General features: G+C 40.7%; 3 protein-coding genes, 1 long non-coding RNA gene and 1 other non-coding gene across 5 annotated transcripts; 1 reads left to right on the forward strand and 4 right to left on the reverse strand.

Moving 5' to 3' along the window:
* Positions 1-1,420: 1,420 nt before the first annotated feature.
* Positions 1,421-3,527, reverse strand: rpl23a (ribosomal protein L23a). The gene is made up of 5 exons (XM_035179435.1): positions 3,429-3,527; positions 2,341-2,521; positions 1,983-2,159; positions 1,690-1,759; positions 1,421-1,487 (listed from the first exon to the last, which is right to left on the reverse strand). Exons 1-5 carry the CDS (start codon positions 3,496-3,498, stop codon positions 1,473-1,475), a joined length of 513 nt encoding a protein of 170 aa, XP_035035326.1. The 5' UTR covers positions 3,499-3,527; the 3' UTR covers positions 1,421-1,472.
* On the reverse strand, positions 1,557-1,623 carry LOC118122715. Its single transcript, XR_004698505.1, has one exon. It is a non-coding gene; the product is annotated as a small nucleolar RNA SNORD42 (small nucleolar RNA).
* Positions 3,528-5,257: 1,730 nt separating the features above from the next.
* Positions 5,258-11,962, reverse strand: ddx52 (DEAD (Asp-Glu-Ala-Asp) box polypeptide 52). The gene is made up of 15 exons (XM_035179353.2): positions 11,800-11,962; positions 11,319-11,562; positions 10,074-10,198; positions 9,799-9,984; positions 9,553-9,696; positions 8,846-8,957; positions 8,690-8,762; positions 8,368-8,571; positions 8,190-8,280; positions 7,368-7,490; positions 7,127-7,277; positions 6,392-6,467; positions 6,063-6,134; positions 5,658-5,921; positions 5,258-5,440 (listed from the first exon to the last, which is right to left on the reverse strand). Exons 1-15 carry the CDS (start codon positions 11,884-11,886, stop codon positions 5,404-5,406), a joined length of 1,989 nt encoding a protein of 662 aa, XP_035035244.1. The 5' UTR covers positions 11,887-11,962; the 3' UTR covers positions 5,258-5,403.
* On the forward strand, positions 5,917-7,919 carry LOC118122568. Its single transcript, XR_004698475.1, has 2 exons — positions 5,917-6,739; positions 7,151-7,919. It is a non-coding gene; the product is annotated as an uncharacterized LOC118122568 (long non-coding RNA).
* A 798-nt stretch (positions 11,963-12,760) lies between the features above and the next one.
* heatr6 (HEAT repeat containing 6) lies at positions 12,761-22,193 on the reverse strand. Its single transcript, XM_035179442.2, has 20 exons — positions 21,894-22,193; positions 20,782-20,889; positions 20,538-20,678; positions 20,336-20,451; positions 19,226-19,340; positions 19,032-19,133; positions 18,756-18,920; positions 18,461-18,681; positions 18,088-18,262; positions 17,783-17,989; positions 17,163-17,262; positions 16,689-17,080; positions 16,488-16,610; positions 16,286-16,372; positions 15,903-16,037; positions 15,685-15,807; positions 15,443-15,567; positions 14,503-14,599; positions 13,769-13,973; positions 12,761-13,609 (listed from the first exon to the last, which is right to left on the reverse strand). Exons 1-20 carry the CDS (start codon positions 22,179-22,181, stop codon positions 13,023-13,025), a joined length of 3,612 nt encoding a protein of 1,203 aa, XP_035035333.2. The 5' UTR covers positions 22,182-22,193; the 3' UTR covers positions 12,761-13,022.
* Positions 22,194-22,874: the final 681 nt, after the last annotated feature.

The raw sequence follows: 22,874 nt of genomic DNA on the forward strand, positions 1-22,874 counted from the left end.
TGTTTTGCTGTTGCTGCCATGAAGTAAACAATCAATGGTAAGGCTTAATTTTTTTTACTTTGTCTGTCTGGTATAAATATCAATGAGATGGTCATTATGTATTTAGGGTCAAGCACAGGCAGCAACTACAGTGAGGGCACAGTCAATGTGAAGTGAATATAAATGATCACTGAAGTTGAACTTTCTGCCATTTGAATGTTTTATTCTCCTCCTTGGCTTTGAAACATGTCTGACCGGGTCCTAAATCATGGTTTGACGCACCTGCTCCAAGTCTGCTTATTTTGACCTGAGAAGCTGAATCATTTTGTATTTTTCAACGAGGGAAAGCAAAGTCTCATACCCAAAACTGATGAGCAGTGATGACTACAAATAGTATTGCTATCAAACTGTATACCCTTCATTACTGTTAATAAGAAACATTAATATTCCATTGATATTCAAATTTAACATTTGTCATTTTCTCAGACATTTGGTGATAAAGCAGCATTTACCCTGGGACTTCAGTTAATACTGACAGCACTAATATCGGTCAGTTGTGTTACCATGTAGTGAATGTAGGTACTTTTACCTATATTAATAAACATAATTCAAACCCTATATCGGTCAGTGAGCATGACTTCAGTTAATCTTGTGTGGTTAAAGGCTCTTTAAGTTGAACCCCGTTTGTACTGAAAGAAACAGCCACATTCATTGCATGTTATGTGAACATGCAAGGTAAGGCTTAGGATAAAAGTTGTGTAGAATTTAGTGACATCTGGTGGTGAAGTTGCAGCTGAATAAACCTCAACCTTCCCCTTCCAAACATGAAAGGGAACCTGTGGAAGTCTTCAGTTGTCATAAAAACTCAAAGGTGTTTGTCCAGTCTGGGCTACAGTAAAAAACATGGCGGCCTACATAGTGAGGATTAAAAGTATTTAAATATAAATTAGAAAACAATTGTACAATTTAGATGAAACACAATAGTGAAAACACCAGGATGAGTTTTCTCCCTTTTTTTAACTTAAAAATCTGTGTGCATACTGCCAGTCAACTTGATCAAAATTATGGTTATTCGCATTAAAATATATATTATATAAACAAAACACTTCAATGCCTGGTGCTGTTAATAATTTTAAATTAGTCATGATCACAAACCCAGAAAACTGTGATAAACCAACACTGACCAAGACCAGTGTTTACATGAATGTGAGCATGACTTACACAGTGGTAGTTATTAGAAATGTATGCTTTTGCCCAATACTTCTGGATTGATATTAGTTAGTGAGACAATTATACACATTTACTCGCAAGATGGAGACTACGTATTTCCAAAATATCAAACTAGGAATTCACTTTATGCAGCTGGGATTTTTGAATGTTTAACTTGCAGTAGTTGCAAACGCATGGAAAACTCCAATTACAAATACACCAGGACAATAAATCAGGTTTAGTTTATACAAATTTATTCTTCCACAAGTCTCTTCAGCCACAGTTTAGATGATGCCAATCTGTGGAGGAAAAAAAGACAAATTACACACTGTTCATAGACAGAGTAGAAGAGCTGCACCTGCATCATCTGGCATCAGTGGTTCCTTTGAATGCATCATTGACATTCAGATAAATTTAAGTTTACATCATGTGCACAGGATTGAATTTCTGAAAGCAACCATTTGGTTTAACTTAAATAAAACTAACAATTTGAAGACTCACCTTGTTTGCAACATCCAACGCATCGTAATCTGGTGCGAGACGGACGTAAGCCTTCTTCTCACCATCAGGCCTGGACACAGATCAGAAAATACAGGGAAGAAGATGAAACAATGAAAAGACTGGTACGACAAATTTATTGCAAAGTTTATATTTACAATGTGAGAATAAAATCCTGTTCAAAGAATCTGGACTAAACCAAAGATGTAGTGCACAAAGTAATGCCATCAGTCCAGCAACTTAGTTTCCAACAACATAAAACCAGTCTTCAGCTCAGCCTGGGTGAAAATGTCTACCTGATGAGTGTGTTGACTTTGGCGACGTCGATGTCGTACAGCTTCTTGACAGCGTGTTTAATCTGGTGTTTGTTTGCCTTGACGTCCACGATGAACACAAGCGTGTTGTTGTCTTCAATCTTCTTCATGGCAGACTCTGTCGTCAAGGGGAACTTGATGATGGCATAGTGATCCAACCTGTAGGGAAAATATATATATTGAGTCAACAAAACACCCTCAAGTCTTCTAAATATGCTACCTGGGTGCATCAGTGAGTTAAAAAGCTGGAATCATGTTTTTTCATTCTTTGATCGCTTTGAGCACCATGTTTAGCCCCCGTCCGCCCATTTGTTGGCAGCATACAGTCATTGTAACTCACTTGTTCCTGCGAGGTGCGCTCTTGCGAGGATACTTGGGCTGCCTGCGAAGACGCATGGTTTTGGGGCGACGGAAGGTGGGAGAAGTCCTGATCTTCTTCTTCCTCTGGCTGTGGACGCCTTTGAGCACAGCCTTCTTGGCCTTCAGGGCCTTTGACTTGGCCTCAGTCTTGGCCGGGACAGCTAAAACAGAGAAATAACCATTTGTCAGTCAGCCGTTTGTGCTCCTACAGTTTGTCATAGGCCACAAAATAACATCTCCTTTGGCCTTAACCAAGTATATAGAATCACAAGATGCTACAAGCTTCACTTGTGCATGACATCTGCCTCAGTGTTGTAGAAGCAATCAATTACAATTCCAGAACAACGTACTATATCTTTAACTGTTATTTAACCAACAAATATACATCGATATAGATCAATATAATGATTAACAGCTCACTGCTTCCTGTTTTAATACTGTGGCAGCATACAAACATATCGTAGCTACATGAACTTAATCACACCCTAAATAGTCATTTAGCCAGAAGCAGCACTACAACTTTTTAGCATTTAGCAGAATTACAGTCAACTATCACGTTAATGACTCACCTAGTGGCCATTAAAACACCTCAGCTAACATGATGAGTTAAGTTTTACTCTTCATATATAATCTTGCTCAGAGGGTTCACATGTGGGTTGTGACGTTTCACATGAGCAGCGACTTTTAGCATCGCCAGAACCACAGCTAACATGCTAAGTAGGCTATGACAAAATCTAGCACGACACCACACAATGGAGGTTAACTAGTTTAGATTCAACAATGAACAGTGTCGGAAGAAACCAAGAAAGAAGCGTAAATGTACAAGTGTGACGATGAGCCAGAGAGGCTAACATTAGCATTAGCTTTAGCTTGGCATCGCGTTGCAGCTAACATGCCGGAGCCCCATTCCAAGTTACCGACGTATTTCAACAGTTGACAGCGACACACTGATATAATTTAACCCGCTACAGCTTCATCGTCTCATGTCGGACCCGGCTGTTAAAGCTAGGAGACGATATTTATGAAATTCCTGCCGTTTAGTCATAGAAAATGATCAGATTGACGAACCTTCCTTCTTCACCTTCGGTGCCATGTTGAGAAAGGAAGATTGAACGGGGTTTCCTGCCGTATAATGCATGGGCGAGAACTCATGACTGAAGTATCGCGATAGCAAAGAAAGTCGCACTTTCTTGAAATGATGGGTTTATGAATCTCGCTAAAAACAATGTTTACACGGTCTATGAACAAATCAGACACATCCACAAACTGCTCTCAGCTGCCTTTTATTTGATATGAGTATTTTATTGTAATTTACACGGATAATCATTTTCATAATCAATTCATTTTAAAGACAAAAATATTGTTAATTTCAACTGTAGGATTTTTGTGATTAATTGCACAATACATACACAGAACTGGACCAACTCAAAAGTGACTTTATACACTTCCAAGAACTAGAATGTCCCTCACTGGAGCACATTCCCCCACCAAGGCCCAACAGGCCCCTTATGAAACCACATTTAAATTCTCTAGATCCAGATTTGTGTTTGGATCTCCACTAAATTGCACAAACTAATAAATATCAGTCTCCTACACATTTTTGTAAATTAAGATCCATGAATTATTCTCTGAGAAATCAATGAAGATGTCTAAAAAACGACATATCTCACAATGTTAAAGAAAGTGAAAATAATAAATCTTAGATCTGCCCCCTGATCCAGAACTACATACAATTTGTATTTTATTGGGTTCATCTAACAAACAAAAACTGGAGGTAACTCTTTGATTATATCACAACAGTCATTAATGTTCTCATAAGTGGGCCATGAAAGTATAGTATTGTTAGATATTGTACTGCATATGCACATTTAATTTTTTTGGCCTATTTTAGGGGAAAAAAAACTTCCTCCCATTTAATAAACTTCACTTCAGTTTGCAATAGAAAGATTTTTATTTCCTTTTCGAAAGAGTGAACCATCACAAGCAAGTTCAAAGTATTTATCGTTTGAATTCACCTTTAGCTGCTGGATTGAGACTCTTTGTTGTCCTCAGTGAGCTGAAACGTTGATGTGACACCTTAACTGGTCATTTTAATGGGACACTTTGCAAAAGGAAAACAAGTTAAATATGTACATGTAATTTTGCTGGTGATATCTTTAAATCTCCTTAAGCCATAGGACAGCTGAGTGTGGGTATTCCCTGTGCTGTAAATAGCACAAGCTGGCCTGAGCTTTAGGACTCTAAAGTCTCTGCAGTAATCACACCCACTTTAAACACTCTGCACTGTTGTGTTCCTGTATGTGATGTTGTCCTGTTCATTTATTTGTTTATTGTGCAGTGTCACTATTGTCTATGTCTAGGTCTTTCGTTTTTCTTCCTGGTTGTGTGGTCATTAATAATCCAAATAACATCCATCAAGCACATGAAGTACAATCTATTGTTTAAATGATATAACTCTACACAGGTCTCAATCTTTTTGTTGAATTGACCAATACAAATTGCATTGTTGAGCGACTGATGGACATTTTTCCTATTCACATTTTTTTCCTTCAGTGTAACTGGGTCCATATTGTTCAAAAATAATCATCACTCAATCACTCATTTTTATTTTATACTACTATCTGATACTCTCAACTCTCACATGCAACACCCCAAGTGCAATAATTTAGCTCGTATTTCATTGTATTATCTTATAGGCTTTTATTTATATAGTTGCACTTTAATTAGTAGTTTATAGTGTTTTACTTATTTTCCTTTATGTGTGACTGCACCTGTGGATTACCACCAATTTTGTTGTATTCTATTACAACATCCATCTATTACGGTCTTCATTTTGTATTGAAGAATGTTTGTTAAATATCTTCTTTCAGTGGTGAGCAAATGTAACAAACAACTATATATACATAAAACAGTTTATTTTATACTCTGATAACAAAGCACAGTTTGATTTACTGCAAAACAATTTGCAGTAAATCAAACCTTAAAAAGAAAAAATATAAGCATCCACATCCAAGTTCATATCAGGCTGTTTGTGCCAATTCTTCTATTCCTTTTGTGGCTTAGTCTTCTTCCCTCCTTTCCTGATGAAGAGAAAAGAGAAAGAAAAGAAAACTCATTCCAGTTGTCGGATTTATATATTCCATGGGTCTAATTTCTAAAACAAAAACTCAGGTTGAAAAGCACAACATCAGATGAAAGGTCCACTCTCACAACATAAAAATGATCTAGTTTTAATTATTATTTCAGACTGTTTCCTCCATGGTTCTGTTTTAAAACATGAGGAAATTAAAAACTTACTTCTTAAACTTAGCCGCAGGGGAATTTGATCCCATCTTCTGTGACGGCTTGCTTTGTTTTTCTGTTCCCTTTTCTTTTTGAGTTTCATTTCTTTTCTTCAGTTTCAGTCCTTTGGTCTTCTTTTCTCCTTTCTGCTCTCCATCCACTGCTTGCTTCTGTTGTTTCTGTCCTTGTGCTTTGCCCGTTTTCTTCATTAAGAAACGAGGGGTTGTGCAAATTGTGCTTCTCTTGGGAGGCTTCTTCTCAAGTCTGCGCTTATCTTTGCTAAAATACAAAGACAAAAAGACAGAATATTAGACCCATATTAAAAAAAACTTCAACTGATTAATTTAGTAACAAATAACAGCTTTAAATATTGAAGTAATTTTGATAATCTTCCTGATCATCATCATCCTTCTCTTTTACCTGTGTATCTTCTTAAAGCCGATCATGTAATCGGGGACAGGACAGCCAGCTTGTTTAATGACATTAGCGATGCTGTTACAAAGAGATGGAGACAGAAATATATTCAGGGGAAAAGTCAATCATTAATAATATCACATACATAAACAGGCATGGGAACTGTACAGACTGAAGCAGCATGTTTCTGAAAAAGAGTAGATCCTTTGATTAAAATTCATGTTTAGAGAAAAGTAACCCAAATCCAACACTATCCAATATTTTACTATTGTAACATCACTGTACTGCAGATAAATTGTTTTAATATTTTATATTTTTGTGCTGCATCAACATACCTTCGGAGCAGTGGTTTGTCATCTTCTGTGAAGAAGGTCATGGCCTTCCCCTGATGTCCAGCTCGGCCGGTTCGACCTGAGGAACAGCAAACAGGAGAATAAGTGAGGAACAGATGAGCAGAGAGAAAAGAGAGGAGCAAGGCCTTAAAGGAGACAACACAGGATTAGAGCGACTACTTAAAAATGTATGCTCAGCGTTAGATATGGAAACGGACAAAGCTTTCCGTTTGTACTCTGCCTTCATTTCAGCCATATTTTTGCACGTTTTCTGGAAGCTTATGGATACAATGGAAACAGCACCAGAAAACGTGGGGCAAGACGAAGACATTTCATCAATGGCGGAAGTTGGTAAGTAACTACAGGAATCCATATGAAGTAAATTCCCCTTGGAAAAGGGACAACAATCTTTTTAACTTTTTCTTCTGGGGAACATTATCACAACCTCTTAAACTGTTGACATGTTTGTCTCTAGTGATATTGATTAAAAACCAAGCCAACGTAAAGGACGCATGTGTGCAGTGACAGTTACATTGTTTGAAACGGACGCATCTCTTATCATCCATAAAGGCAGAATCAATGAGCATAACAAAGATACACATTATTGAACAGTTGTCAGCTGCTATATTAATGTTTCAAATCTCATTTTCACATATATAACATTTAATTAAGACTCGTATTTCTCAATTTTTCCATTATCCATTTGGTTAATCATCTCAATGATCATATTGAACTAACCAATCCGGTGGATGTATTCCACAGCACTGGTGGGGAAGTCGTAGTTCAGCACGAGGTTGACCCCTTTGAAGTCGATTCCTCTGGCGAGCAGCGCCGTGCAGATCAACACCCAAATCTTACCGGAGCGGAAACTGCTCACCACATTGTCCCTCTGCAACAGAAGAGGAGGTTAATCACCAGGCTGCACTTCAGTGACACAGAGAGGACCGACACTGAGGTCTGTTAGAGTGTCTGTGTGTACCTGCTGCTGTGTGCGGTCTGCGTGGATCACATCTACATTGATGCCTTCATACACCAGCTCATGGAAAAGCTCCCGTGCTCGATCAATAGACTGAACAAACACCAGCATGGGAGGAAGAAAACCCTGGAATAAAGCAAGAAGAACATGCCTTCATGTTAATGTCTCTTCTCTTTAGAGAGTTAGTTTCATTTGTAATGACCATGTCTGAATGTAATGAATGAATTCGTCACTATAAACAGAATCTGCATGTGAAAATGCAGAATCTGTGGGTGAGGGACAAGATTTTGGGGTTGAAGGCCTTCTGGTTTTGTTTTGTAGTTTGACCAATCATGTTTGAGCAGGTAAACAGTCCGTGTGGTGAGAAGAAGAGGCAGAACACATTGACTGAAATGTATCTGCTGTTGATTTTTTTGCATTCTTATGCAGATAGCTGTTAATAGATATGAGCTCAAATGTAATCTGGATCTAAAACAACTCTGAAAAAAGCATCGCTGTTTGTGTTTTGTGTGTAAAAACGTTCGACCCCAAAATAAAGGCTGTTACCCCCAGAAACTAATTTATCATCAGAGAGCAGCCGATGGGCTCCGAGATTGTGTATGAAATTACCAAGCTTAGACATTTGAACTATGTTTTTACCCCAGTCCATTTGTTTGTTATTTTGCTTGTTTGTCAGTAGGATTCCACAAAATAATACTGAACAGCTTGTATTCGGCCAGAAACAGCTCATCAAACTAACGATGTGGGATAATCTCAAGCACAAAATGACTGAAAAAAATTAATTCTTAACAACCTTGAAAGGTAACCTCCTTAATGTGCCCTTACTTTTTTAATGATGTCCCTCATGGCGACCAGTTTGCCGCTCTCTGTGCCGACAAACAGCAGCTGCTGGTCCACCGTCTCCACTGCTGTATTTCTGAGAGGACGATAGATGATTTATGTGAGAACAAAAGCCCATATAACTCCATCAAAGTAAGTATTAGTGTTACAGGTAGATTATTACCTGTGTCCAATGTTGACCGACACCAGGTTGTCGAGGTTCAGACGACACCACTGCTCAACATCCGGTGTGCAGGTGGCGCTGAAGAAAGCCCTGCGCACCTTTGACCCCGAGCAGGCCAGAAACACTGTAGCCAGCTGCTCCCTGAAGCCGGTCTTACCACCTTCAAACAGCTTGTCTGACTCGTCCACCACCAGCCACTCCACACTGAACAGCAACATAACACAACCATCAAGGTCCCATAAAAAGCATACTGCAATTAATGGGCAAATATCAGAGGATAAATACAAGAAACAATCTAGGAACGTGAGAGTAAAGGATGAACCTGCTGAGGTCGAGAGCTGGAGGATCCTGATTGAGAAGGAAGACGAGTCTGTTCGGAGTACTGACGAGTATGTCTGTGTATAGAAAAGTAGGATGTAAACAACGAGGAAGAGCAATCACATTTAACTCTTCTGGAAACAAAGTTCTTCCTTCTTACCATATTTTTTGTTTGACTGTGGTCCATATTTCTTTGCTGCCAGAGAAGCTTTGTCAATAATGTGAACTCGAAATCCGACTCCCTCTGACAGACGGACCAGCTCTCTGTAGGTCTAAGCACAACAACAATGAATAATGTTACAATACAAGCAAACATAAGCTGCTTTCAGACATACACTGAAATCTGATGAATCTCCAGAGGAGTTTTTCCAGCCCGTCCCAAGTAAAAACTCTGGATAATGTCCAAATAAACCGCAGGAAATTATCCAGAGGACTCACTACGCGCAAGTGTGAGACTTGATAACAATTCTTACATGCGACATACGCAAAAAGGAAAAAGGATATAAATATCTGAGGATTGAAAAGAAGTGTCATAGACTAAGATGTTAACTTGGAATGAGGATTTCAGAGCTTTTGGACTTTTGATGTGCTGTAAACAAAACACAGGATATACGCCGTGGTATTTATACGTCATGTTCTGCCTCCTGTGCCTACTGTTGCCTGAGTGCTTCAAAGAGTTCCTGTTTTGTTATGAACAAGCCCGAAGTTTTTCATGTGTGAAAGGCAAATTCCAGAACCTGTTATCCAGACATTTTCAGGAGTGTATATATGAAAACGAAGATACTGTCTGATCTACCTGAAACCTCAGCTGTATTAGAAAACATCCATTAGAGTAAAAAAGACATGTGTGTGTCTATGTGTGTGTACCTGGCTGGCCAGCTCTCTTGTTGGGGAGATAACCACCGCTCTGAAGCCCAGGTTGGCCGGCTGCTGCAGGTGTGCGAGCAGCGGGAGACAGAAAGCCAAAGTCTTCCCTGATCCAGTGGGAGCGCAGGCCAGGAGCTCCCGACCCTGACAGACAAACCAGTCACTTAGATCCTGACAAACCCACAGGCTGTTGTTTACAAACTGAATGTGTGCGGGTTTGTGTGGTGTGTGTGTGTGCGTGCTCACATGCATCATGAGCGGTATCGCCTGCATCTGTATTGGCGTTGGGGAATTCAACCCCGCGTCTTTGAGGTTCTGAATGACACGTGTGTTGAGACGATACTCGGACTGCAGCTCGTCAAATGTGGACACTGGGTCGGGCACATCGCAGCCGTGAACGTTTATACGGTGTTGGGAGCGAATATGGTTCACCTGAAATCAGTAGAACAGAAAAGGAACTTTACACATAGATAGAGGAGGGACACGATTCCATTTCACTTTGTGTTTCTTTGTGTTGCGACCTTTTGCTGATGAAGATGTTTCAGCCTCTTCATAGAGTTTTTCTCCTTCTTGTCAGTCGGCAAATTCAGGATCTTTCTTTCCTGTGCGGACGTCCAGGTGATGCCACCTCCCTCTGTGCCCCCAGCTTCAGTCAGACAGAACACAGCAAACAGCAGTGAGGCTCTGAACTGCACAGCTACATCACATTCATTTTAAACAGCATCACACACCATTGTCACTGCATTTCCATAGTGAACACACTGCAAAGAGCTGTGTGGGATGACGCAAAGCAAGAAAAACAAAAAGTGATTTTTATGACATCAATATGTTTTGAATTGCAGGAAATTGAAGTGAGTTTGTGGATGAAAGAACCAGGCGAGGGAATATACATTATTTATCATCGTAAATCAGTCCTGGTCGATGATGTGCAAATTATATGAATCTATGAATTTCTCTGTGACATATATTCAAGGAGATATGACCAGTCAAAATCACAGAGTCCTCTAAAAAGTTCAAACTTCGTGATCCCAGATCTCCCTTAACTAAGACCTGACATTTTGGTTCCATAGGTTCCTCTTATGACCAAATTAGCATGAAAAATGTCATTAAGATCTGTGACAGTGAAGCCGAGAAGTGTGATGATTTGATCCCAATAAAAACAAACTGTTTGTGTATATATGGGGCAACAAAATGTCTGACAGTAGAATCATTTAAATCATGCCACCCTACGAGGAATTTCCTTTTACATACAATGAAAAAACAGGCTCACTTGAGTCATTTTAAACAATAATAAGTGGCCAACTTTCTATGTAGTTTAACACTACGTCTGCAGCTAATTATAATTCTCATGACTAATTATCATAGTGATTAAGTTAATTACTTAAAATGACTTAACTGAGACACAATTGGTCATCACTATTTCTATATAAGATATGAAGTATCTTCAAAAAGTATCATTGGTTGAATTATTATAATTTTTTTTGAAGTTGGACCCGGAGACTTTGTAAAACCATGTGTTGAAAATCGGTCCAGTGCTTTACAGATGTATTTATCATTCTGCTTTAACAGAGGGGTTTATATTTTTCACCAGCTATGTTTCTGTGTGTCCACATCACACAGCGCAGATGTTTACTGTTTCACAACACTAGTCGACTCGTGACTGAACGTGTTTGTATTCTTCAATGTTTTCGTGCATATATCACACAGTTTGTGGATAGATACACACACAAGAAACAAACATGTGGTCAGTCACACAAACCCTTTACCTTCCACCTGGTTTATTTTCGTCTTTTTCTTCTTCTTCTTCGTCCTCAGGCTCCTCTCTTCTTCCTCTCTCTGTCTTTTGACTCCTGCACAAGAATCTCCACTGTCACTTTCTTTTTCATCCTCTTCTCCATGCTCCTCCAGCTCTGTGGGGCTGCTCTGGGCTCCATTGGCCAGGCCTGTGCCGAAGTAATCGATGGCAGAGAGGGGATCTAAGGAAGCTTCTCCTCCCTGAGCCCTGACAACCTGAAAACCAGAGAAGAAAACTCTGAATGTGTAAATACAACATCCTGTTCCACCATGTATCTAATGTACTGCGGTACTGAGGCACCAAATCCAACTTTAACTTCCTCAATACCGTAAAAACAAACACGTTAGCCCACTTTCACAGGGGTTAGCTAATAGACTGAACCATGGCTCGTGCTGCTGCTATTGAGCGATATTTTCATGTAGTACAACATCAGCTTCACGTGTTAAATTTACCTTGAACCGGTTCGCGTCTTGACCAAACCTCTTCAGGTCAAACTTAGCTCCAGCTCCGAGCTTCCGAAACAAATCGAACGCGTCCATTCCTGAGGCAGCGTGGTCTTCACTGATCAGGCATCACTAATCAACCCGGATCGTCCACCACTGGACTCTGGCGCCCCCCACTGGCTGCACCCAACACCGCGAGGGGTTTATGCATAAACTAAAAATCACTGACTGGTCAAATTATAATAATAAATGTCATGTACAGTTCATGTCTTTTTATTTAAATGTATCTGTAAAATATATATATATATATAAATATATATAAATAAATGTTATATTTTATGTCTTACTATTTAAATGTCTGAAATACACAATTAAATATAATCTTTCATGTCTTTATTTGAATGTGTCTGAAAAATACATGTAATGTAATATTTTATGTCTTATTCAAATGTGTCTGAAATACACAATAAAACCATCTTTCATGTCTTTTTATTTAAATGTGTCCAAAAATATATATGTAAATGTGATATTTAATGTCTTAGTATCTGGAAAAAATATAAATGTAATACTTAATGTCTTATTTAAATGTGTCTGAAAAAATATACTTAAATAAATGTGATATTTTATGTCTTGTTATTTAAATGTGTCTATATATATATATATATAAATAAACTCAATATTTTGTCTTATTTAAATGTCTGAAATACACAAATATATAAAATAAAATCTTTCATGTAATTTTATTTAAATATGTCTGCAATATATAAATAAATATAAATGAATATGTTTATAATCTCTTTTTAAATGTATCTGAAATTTATATATATATATATATATATATATATATATATATATATTTCAGATATATAGTGACTTATTTCAATGTCTTAATTAAAAAAAAAAAAAGATGTCACAGTAATACAGATCATTCACCTAATTAGTGATTAGCCAGAACTCTATTCCATCAATGTGAAATGTGTATGTGCTTAATGTGGAGCACTTAGATTTATTTTATATTTTTTAATTCCAGTTGGACCATCACTCTGTTTAGATATCAGGGTGTATCAAGGACTTCAGTTAATCATTTGGCTTACATGATATAGTACATTTTGTGGAATAAAAACACATGTTCACATTCATTGATTCAGTCACTACACACTGATTAGGTGTGTGGTTGAACATCTTCTGTCCTCCAGGAGCCTTTGTGACTCCAGACTTCAGTTTTCCGGAACCTATTGCTGTAGCTCTAACTGCTCTTCACAGGTCTTCAAACAATCCTCCAGAAAACTGACGACTATGTCCTTACCCCTCTCCTCCTCTCTCCGTCCATCCCCTTCAGCCCTCAACTCCTTTACTCCGGTCAGAGTCAGCTGCAGATGCTCAATTCTCTGCTGAGTGTTGAAACTGTTTCCCCCCATTTCTTTCTCTCCCTCCAACTCTCCTCCTCCATCCTCTGCTCTGATACATCTGGTCAAATGCTTTTTGATGGTACACCCCTCCTCGCTGTCCATCGATGCCCCGAGGGCGGGCATATCCTGAGACTGGCTGACGCTGAGCAGGTGCAGTAGCGCTTGTGAGAGTGTGTGTCGCAGGCTGGCACAGTAGCGGTACTCCAAGAAGTCGTTTGTGTCTTCACTGTTCTCGAGCGCTGTGGCCAGGGAATGCCACACAAAACTGAACTGCTTTATGTCCCCGTAGCAGCCGCGGCGGGCGGGAACCGCCAGCGCAGCAGCCGATTTGATGCGCACCTTGTAGTTCTTACAGAAAGTAACAACGTGGCAGAGGGCAGAGAAGACGTCCTGAGACCACAGGGCCGAGTCTGAGAGAAAGAAACAAAATTAACTGTTAAGTTTAATAGGAGAGCAACATCCTACTGATTAACCCTCCACTTTGAATCCTGTTGTTTTACGTTCTTTATATATAAACTACATATAAAAACATTAGAGTAGTGACAGACGCACCGGGAATAAAGACTTACCGAGTGGCATGGCGGGGTTCCTGAAAGCATTTCCCAAGGCGTAGCAGGTGTTCCATCTGACCTTCATAATGGCCTCTGCTTGGACAGTTTTTACAAGAGCGCGGACGGCGTCTTCCAGTGGGCGCTGAAAGGCCGACTTGGTCAGCTGACTCTCTCGCAGGAAACGAAGCAGATTCCCGAGCGCTCGCACTGCGTGAGACTTCACCTGAGCGGGTTGAGGAGAGGACGAAAGTTGGAAGGAGATGAGAGCCAATCAAAAAGAAGATATGGAGATGATGTCATTACAGGGCATATGTTTGATCACCTCCGCCAAGGAGGTTATGAATTTGGAAAGGAACGTGTCCGGGAAGAAGCATTTAGAATTTGGTATGAATCCGTATCAGGGGGTGGATCCAAGAATATATTTACACTTGCTTCAACATTGGGAGATTGGGTGTTTGGACCTTTTCACCATTTTCCCAGAGAAACATTCATGGGTCTTTATGAAAAAGAAAATGCAGGCACGTTTTGTAACTATGAGTGACGGAGGAAAGGGTGCCATTCTACTTCGATAGAAAGTAAGGGAAAACTGGCTTTCTGATGGTCTCGTCTTCATGAGCTTGGTAAAACAGAGAAGATACTTTTCATTCATACATAGATTTTTTACTCTGACAGAACAGACACATCTTGAAATAACGTGAGACCTGTCAACAACCTGCTTAGTGTTGTGCGAGTGAAAGTGTGAATGCACTCACTATGTCCTTGTCATCTGATGCTTGAGTAGCTGCCTGCAACATCTTGAGCAGCAGCATGTCTGACAGCTCCTCTTGGAAGTCAACACCAACACTCTCACTGATAAACAGATTACATAAAGCAAATCTCTCTTAACAAATTATAGACATTAAACAATATAACATACTGTTTTTTATCTAAACCATTTAGTTTGTGTTTCTGCATTTTATTTTGAAAGATAAGCAAGTGATCCACGTTTAAAGGACCAGTGTGTAGGATTTAGTGGCAACTAGTGGTGAGGATGCTTACTACAACCAAGTGAATATCCCTCCCCTCCTTTTCAAAACCACGATTCTTAGTTCCAAGCGATTGTCCGAGGATGAAAATATAATTATGAATATCAAAAACGTTTAAGATCCTAAAGAATACATTTTAATGGCAATGTCAGGTATCACAGATATGAAGGAGTCCTAGAATTACTTATGCTTCCCTATAATTTCAGATAAGGTGAAGTAGCCCAGTACAGAATAGCCCTCAATACACCACGTTATCTCTCAATCTACATTCAGACACAGTAGGTATCCATAGTCTTTCCCACAGACAAGCTGAGTGTAGTTATCAGTGCCATAATGCTCTTGTTTGTGGTTGTATTTATCTGTATCACTGACAAAGAAAAACTAAACAGAGACATTGAAACTATGTGGGCTGCAGAGAAATGTATCCAAAAACAATCTAAAATTCTAAAGTCCAACTGAAGAACAGTTAAATGAACATAACTATCATTAAGACATAGCTAAATGTATTCAAGACCTATTACGTAATTCTTTAACATATTTAAGTTTTTTAGGGCCTAAAATTCTGGTTTCTTTAGACTCCACGGAAACCCGGTTCAACATCAAATTATGTTAAAGTAACATTATAAACAGTGTAGCAGTTTACTCCAAACTCTGTATGTTTTCTTACATATTGACAGTAAGCGTGTCTGTGAGATTTCCTAAAGTCCAGGCCGCCTTGGCACGGACGTTTGGAGATCGATCGCTGAGGGCGGCGAGGACAGTGTTTGCTGTATCTGCCAAGAACATCACATCCTGCAAAGACATCAACACCTCAGAAACACGTTTTCTGGGGTTTTCCAGACTTGAATCTCTTGACAGAAGTTAAAAGATATTAAGTTGGTGGTCATAGCTGCTCATCACCATCCTTACCTCTCTCAGACAGGGGAACAGGATGTAGACTCCCAGAGCCCTAACAGCTGACTTCTTCACCAGATATTTTTCACTGTATGTCAGTCCCAGCAGGACAGTGACGCACATCATCTGGGTCTTGTCCTAAAAACAACGAGACACGATCACACACACAGCTTTCACAGAGCACAGTGTGAGCTGTGCAGCCACAGACGGAGTTCAGTCACAGTGAAACTCACAGGCAGTTGTGCGAAGGCCTGCGGCAGTATGGAGGAGAGCGAGTCGCACGCGCTCATCTGCAGCATGGTGTGTTGTTCATTCTGCAGCGGTCCATTGAGCGGACCGCTCAATATTTCAGACCAAAACTGTACCACCTGAAATGAGTGGAAACACAATCACAAACCATTTTCAGGATTTGACTGAGGAAATAATAGTTTTGACATTATTTCAGAAATGTCTTCTTTTATTGCGTTAGCATGTTCATCAGTGTCTTTCAACAGTAGAGATTGAAGAATCCAACACAATAAAAAGGAAAAAAGGAAAAATGAAACAAGACTCTCTTAATAATAAAAACAGGTCTGACACAGTATAAGTATATTCGGTATGGACAGTTTGTACGTACGTGGCTCATGGGGACCCGCAAGCTCTCAGGCACTTTGCTCTCTGCTGAATACTGCTGGATTATTCCCGTCCCCAACTCCACTAGTAGCTAAACAAAAGTCAAGGACATAGATATCAGCGCCCAGATCTTGACCTTCCAGTTGTTAATTATGTCATTTCTGAACATTTTTCAGCATCTGTTACTGAAGCTTGAATAGAGGTACCTTTGTCGCGTGCAGTTGCATGAAGGGGTTTGACTCTCCAAGGCAGTGAGCGCACATCTGCCCAATATCTAACAGACATGCTTGCACTAGAGAAAAGTAGCCGCGCACCAGGTGGGACAGGAGCTGAAACACCATAAAAAATGACCTTCAGATTTCAGAAATGTCTACTAGGGGGATTTCTTGTTGTACCGTCTCACCAACCTGTAAAGCTTCCACTAGGATAGGGGCTGGCTCTAAAACTGCACCTCCTCCTGTTCCTGCTCCCTCGCTGTCTGACTGGTGGTCCTCTCTGGGCTGAGTCACCAGCGACATACAGAGCTGCAGCAGCCACGGCGGTGAGCTGTCCTCCTCCCCCGGTGTATGAAGCACGCGGGGGGAGTGTGTGCACGAGCTGCGCTGGGAGGGTGTGAGAGGTGTGCACGATGGTGACGACTCTCCCTCTCTCCGTCTCCAGCTGAGTGCAGAGTCATGCTGTGTGAAGGAGCCGCTGCTGCTTTCTGGCTGTTGGAGGAGGAGCTGCACCTCAGGGAAAGGAGCGTGAGTCAGCACCAGAGCCCCGTAAAGTGTCAGGACGGACACACGCACATTCACGTCTAAAGACAGAGAACAGTTGTGTTAAAAGAAGCATTATGTACTGACCTGTAACTTGAAGCCATGTGGAGAAGACAAACAAACCTCTGTGGCCCAAATAAGGACGCATCTGCTTCCAGAGTGGGCTGAGTAGGCCAGGTCTGAGACGGTGGTAGGGAGCGTTAAACACCAGACAGGCCAGACACTAACACACAGGGAACGAGGAGACATACTGTTAGGATGATAAACCTGGATAGATAGGCGTTGTCTAGGCACAATATGTTTTATGCTAATTCTATTATATAATGTAATTCTAGGAGGTGTAATTATTAGTCTGTGACCACTATATCTTTGTCAGTCAAGCTGAGATATGATTTTAACTCATAGGATGAACAATACAAATGATTATGATTGTGGTTACCCTCTAAATTACCTTTCTTACTGTACGTGGTAAGGATCTAATGTGAGTAAATGGACTTAGGGCTAACTTACTTTCTTAGCAAAGGTTATTTTGCATTTTTTCATCCATCAATTTATTTTAGTTTTTGACGTAAAATGAGCATCACAACCTCACAGGGCAGCTAATGTGCCTGTTGACTTTTAGTTTGATCAATGCAGCACGATTGCTGACAGTAAAAAACTGTGCACTTCTCCTGTAACTTTCAGAGCAGAAGTGGTATCTCATATGACAGTAAGGTTTTTTTATTAAAGTTTTGTTATCATACCTTAAAGACCTGTATGAGTGTCTGAGTAGCGGTCTCAGCTACCAGCGCAAGACTCAGAGCACGGTGCAGCTCTCTGATGGTCGTGGCCAGTGAGAAGGAGAAAGGTGTGTAAGATGACCGAGGAGACGCCGTATCTTCAGCCACAGCCAGGAACTGACGGGAGCCATCCAACATGGCTGATAATACCTGAAGTGCACACGCACGTACCTGCAGAGAGAGAGAGAGAGAGAGAGAGAGAGAGAGAGAAAGATGTTACAGTCCTATAAGTTAAGAAGAATTATAAGATGAGTGAGGTTAAGTTGTACCTTTGGTGATGGGTCCTTCAGTATAATTGTGAGCAGAGTGAGAGGTGGTGGTCCGCCAATAGGAGATTCAGGGATGAAGGAGAACCAATACCCATACAGCATCCGTTTCTCTACACTTTTCACCAGCGCTAGCATACACTGCACAGCTCCCTGACGCACACGACCATGATGACATCTGAAAGAGAAAAATGCAACAGGATGGACGACAGAAAAGGATTTCTCGCTCGTTTGTACATGACTTGTGAATCATAAATTCAAGACCTCCTAAGTTCAGTCAACTGAACATTCAATGAAAAAACAACAACCACATGCATGCTCGTTCTCTGGAATGAGAAAATAGTGACGTGAATGGACATGCAGTGTCTTTATGTACCTCAATTTGCTCTGTGCGTTGCCCTCTGCATCGGAAAACTCAGAGTCAGAACTCTTAAGCTTCCAGGACGGGTAGAAAGACGGATCGGAGGGTGTAGCAAACGACTCTCCTCCCTCTTCCCCACCTTCTTTCTTAAATGCAAACATTTCTTCTCCATCATCCCCTCTGCTCTGCTCGGTGCTCGTCTTCTTCGCCTTTCCTCTGGACTTCTTCTTTTTATTCTTAGGAGAGACACAACTGATTTGAACATGGTCCTTTCTTTAAATAAGACCAACAAAAAAAAGGCTTGTCTTACCCCTGAGGTTTTGCCCGGCACGGCAGCATCCTTTTTTGGTTCAGGGGTTTCTGGTGGTTCGGCAGGTTTTGGTGCAGAAAGACCTTCATACTGAGGAAGAGGAGCTGGGTAAAGCACAGCCGGCCACTCGACGTTCACCCCTGGAACTGCCTGGAACATGAGCCTCTGCAAAATACATGTACATATCGCCGGTTTATAACATTAAAACTGTTGTGTAGTGCGTGTTCCTGAAAAAGGACAAGAACGATAAAGCAAAAGTGTGGTACAGCTTTGCACCTTAATTGTGGCCAGCACAGATCCAAGCTCCTCCACTCCACCAAATTTCCACCTGCCACCTGACAGACAACAGTGAAGTCCCTTCAGCGCTGACTGGATCACCTGCAGAGGAGAGAGGGGCAGGCATGGGTCAGATATGATAGAGTGCTTTTCTCTTCAAAATGTTATTTGTTACAACACACAATTGTCCGTACCATGCAGTAGAAGAGCTCATCAGTGTCGGGGGGCATGGGTGACTGTAGATTTTTCAGAAAGACTTTGAAACATAGACTTCTGTATTGATCATCCAGAGGGGCCTGACCAGGGATCCTGGAAAGAAACAATTCAACCAAGCACAGAAACTTTTACAGCCAAGAAGAAGCAACATTTATGCAGAAATGACAATACAATACGAAAGACAGTTTGTGACAGAATGCTAATAGATATCCATTATGAATGGATTTCAGACATATTATGATAGTAGTAACTCTGGGACAACTGCTGGAGTAACTTAAAAACAAATTTGAAAATAAGGAAATATACATAATTGTTGTTTTAAAAAAAAAAAATGTTTGCCTTGACACTGTGCCCTCATTAGAATGCACTTTAACATTTGCTAATCCAAGCTGAAACCAGTGGCCATCCTCCCCAAAGCAATAATCCTTTCAATGCCACTTTTCAAATCTAATGGTCCAACTGGACTTGTTAAAATGAGATTGATACAGATTGCTGAAAGAAACTAAATCCTTACATAATCCTAAAAACAATTTCTTTGAATACAAGGTCTTTAAATCTAAATACCACCGCTGTCTTTTTGTTGGCTGGTTTATTTGTTTATAAGCAAGGTAAGGCAAAATCTACTTGACGGATTACAATGAAACTTGGAGGAAGCGTGTGGTATGGGTAGCAGTAGAACCCATAAAATGTTGGTGTGAATCCAGAGGGCAGGTGCAGAAATGTTTCATCACTTTCATTAAAATTGAGAGATAGACATATTTACGGAACTAATATCTTTAAATGAGTGAAATATGGTGCAACTTGATTGAATTTAAGGGGACTGTTGGGCCTCGGTGGAGTTATGTGCTCTACTGAGTGCTATTCTAGTTATTGTACAAGGCATCTAGATGAGGTATTGAAAGTTATTAAATTAAGAAAACATTTAGGATTATGATTAGCTTGCTTGTTTCACCTTAGCTACACAAAAACCAACATATATATTCATTCTGGCTTCTAGATTGGAAGTGGGGAACCACGATTTTAAAACACCTTTTTCGAAATCAGATCACAGACACCACGTCTCAAACTGTCTGCCAATAAAAATCTACCTGAAAAACATGTTTGCTAAACAGGTGAGAGCAACACGACGTAGTTCCAGATTTGGCTGAGATGGAGCACTATACAGAAGAAGGACGCCATCTTCAAGCAGAAGTTCACTGAGTTGCTGTGAACGAGAAGAATCTCAATGTAAATATTCAATGGTTATCTTTATTTACAACACACTTTCATAACGCTTGTACAAATACATACCTGGTGGCACTGAGGTCCATTCCCATACACTACTGTGGAGAGTGCCAGGAGGACGTCGGCGTGTGTCCATGTACTGCACACTTTCAATGCACTGGATGTATACTTCAGCAGCACAATCAATGTCTGTTCATCCATTATGACCTTAAAGAAAAAATCAGTGAGAACAGAAGAGTGAGAAAAACTTTTAGCTAATTGATGGATTTGAAGGCTGAGCTCTACTGTTTACTAAAAGGAAAGTTGTTACCTTGAGCTGATAGAGCAGATGATGTATTAACTGGCAGAGTTTGATGACTAAATGTTCTTGAGTCAGCGGCACAAGAGAGACGGCACGTTTCAGCAGAGTACACACATCCTGAAATGGATAAGAAAGACGTTAAGGCTTATTTGTCTAACAGCCATATAAAAGCACATAAAAGCCAAAGATATTCTGTTGCTGGAACAGAACCAGATACCGGACATTTGATAAATATAAACATCTGCTTACTGATACACAAATATTCAACAGCAGAAGACCACGGTCACCATGTTTCACTCCTGTCAGCCATAACAGAAGTCTGAGGCTGCAGTAGCAACAGGCTCAACAACCAAAGAGTGTTGTTGATGACAATGTGCTCTGCATCCCTTTATAACCACCTTATAATGGCTGCGCCCAGCATGATGATTCATCCTGCCTCAAAGCATGATGTACATGCATAATGTGATGCACTCACGTCCCCGCCCCTTCTTTATTGAAGAGTTTGGTCTTTCAGTTTGAGAGCAGAACGTATTGATTTCACATTCAAATTTCAAAAAGCTTTCACTCAAATCCCTGCCCTTGCACTCAAATAGCCCCTGCTTGTGCTTCGACTTATTCAGCTTGTGGTCAAACTATGTGCTTGCACTCAGACGATTTGTTGCTTTGATAGATTCCTTGCACTTCATCTGCACTCAGACTCCTCCTCTGCTCTTGGACGTTTCTTCTGTCTGTCAAAATTCACCAACCAATAGAATACCAAGTGCAGTGCTGGCAGCTTATAATGACCCACAGGAAGTCTGTGGAATCTCTCCATCAGAAGCGATGAGTGTTTCCACCATCTTGTTGAATCCATGACATTAAGAGCCGAGGCCTTTCTCAATATTATTGAGGTGTTCCTAATAAAGTGGAATGTATGTGAAAAACGTTAAAAGATTGGGTTTGCACTGAAATTAGGCAGTTTCATAAACACTGGGTTCACATTGGTCAAGGCTTGGTTGTTGTTCCTGTTTGTGTTGCCATAGCACCTGGTGCACCTTGACATATCAATAAAACCCCCACTTTTTTCTGTTTCACAGCATGTTAGGGTTGGCGTCTCCACCAGACAGAGGAGTGTGTGTTACCTCTGGTCGGATGTCGATGTTGGGGTAAAGGGTTTTGTTGTAGTTTTCCGACATGAGCTGGTCAAACACCAGGTTGAGCTCTTCTGGGAGTTGGCCTGAGTCCGCTCGCACGGATCGGAGTTTAGCGGCGCTGCGGGAAAACTGTTTCTCGGCGTCCGACGCGACCCCGAGCCTCCAACGATCCAAGCCCGCCGGAGCGAACCGCTCGCCGTCATCAGCCGCTGTCAGGGAGGCAGCGACACCGCTACGCCCGAAAGCCGGCGCTGACATCCCAGTTGTTGAAGCCATGTTTATCACACCCGGAAGTAATTCACTTGTTTTGTGGTTCTCGCGCTTCATTTACAGCTCGACACCAAACTGTGAGGCTCATTACTGCCTCTTACGGTGAAAACCAGAAACACAGGCACCAATGAACAGGGGAGGAAAATGTTTTTTTTGTATTTGTCTTCTTCTTCCTCTCTCAATTGACTGGCGGATCGCAAACAATGTCAGGTGCACACAGCCACCTACTGTACAAGAGTGTGTAAGATCATGTAATTTAACAGATTTTCTCAAAAGCCCTGTGTCTTCAAAACGTAACGAGAGCCTCCTGATGTCTCTTATTCCTTCTCCTTCTGTCCCCAAATCCCCCACTAGATCCCGCTCCTGTCCCATTTTCCAGACTTTATCCTGGAAGCTTTGTCTTTCTGCTTACTTACAATGGAAGATTACATGTTCGGTGTTTTCTTTAACCTCACAATCACTACATTTGTCACTGTTCCTCTTCCCCATTATAAACAATGTGTCATTTAGTCCTGTGTGATCTAATCTTAGTCTTGTTATAAGAACTTCATCTCTTCTGTTCCTTTCTATGAAGTTCTTGGTTGCGACTGAGTTTTGTATCTTATGTCTCCTTCCTTTATGAATTCCTATTTATTTACCTTCTTGTTTGATAAGAGTCTGTCTTATCACACGTCAATGTCTTGCTTTCATTACTAGAAC

The sequence above is a fragment of the Hippoglossus stenolepis genome, chromosome 15 (assembly GCF_022539355.2).
Source record: "Hippoglossus stenolepis isolate QCI-W04-F060 chromosome 15, HSTE1.2, whole genome shotgun sequence".
Classification (NCBI taxonomy): Eukaryota; Metazoa; Chordata; class Actinopteri; order Pleuronectiformes; family Pleuronectidae; genus Hippoglossus; species Hippoglossus stenolepis.

Coding starts and splice junctions, on each gene's coding strand:
- rpl23a (XM_035179435.1), bottom strand. CDS start 3,498: ATGCATTATACGGCAGGAAACCCCGTTCAATCTTCCTTTCTCAACATG. Junction 2,160..2,340: donor AGCGCACCTCGCAGGAACAA/GTGAGTTACAAT, acceptor TTTTCCCTACAG/GTTGGATCACTATGCCATCA. Junction 1,760..1,982: donor AAAGTCAACACACTCATCAG/GTAGACATTTTC, acceptor ATCTGTGTCCAG/GCCTGATGGTGAGAAGAAGG.
- ddx52 (XM_035179353.2), bottom strand. CDS start 11,886: ATGGACGCGTTCGATTTGTTTCGGAAGCTCGGAGCTGGAGCTAAGTTT. Junction 8,281..8,367: donor TCGGTCAACATTGGACACAG/GTAATAATCTAC, acceptor TCGTCCTCTCAG/AAATACAGCAGTGGAGACGG. Junction 5,441..5,657: donor CCTGCGGCTAAGTTTAAGAA/GTAAGTTTTTAA, acceptor TCTCTTCATCAG/GAAAGGAGGGAAGAAGACTA.
- heatr6 (XM_035179442.2), bottom strand. CDS start 22,181: ATGGCTTCAACAACTGGGATGTCAGCGCCGGCTTTCGGGCGTAGCGGT. Junction 18,682..18,755: donor TGCCGGGCAAAACCTCAGGG/GTAAGACAAGCC, acceptor GTCTCTCCTAAG/AATAAAAAGAAGAAGTCCAG. Junction 16,611..16,688: donor TCCTAGTGGAAGCTTTACAG/GTTGGTGAGACG, acceptor ATGGTGTTTCAG/CTCCTGTCCCACCTGGTGCG.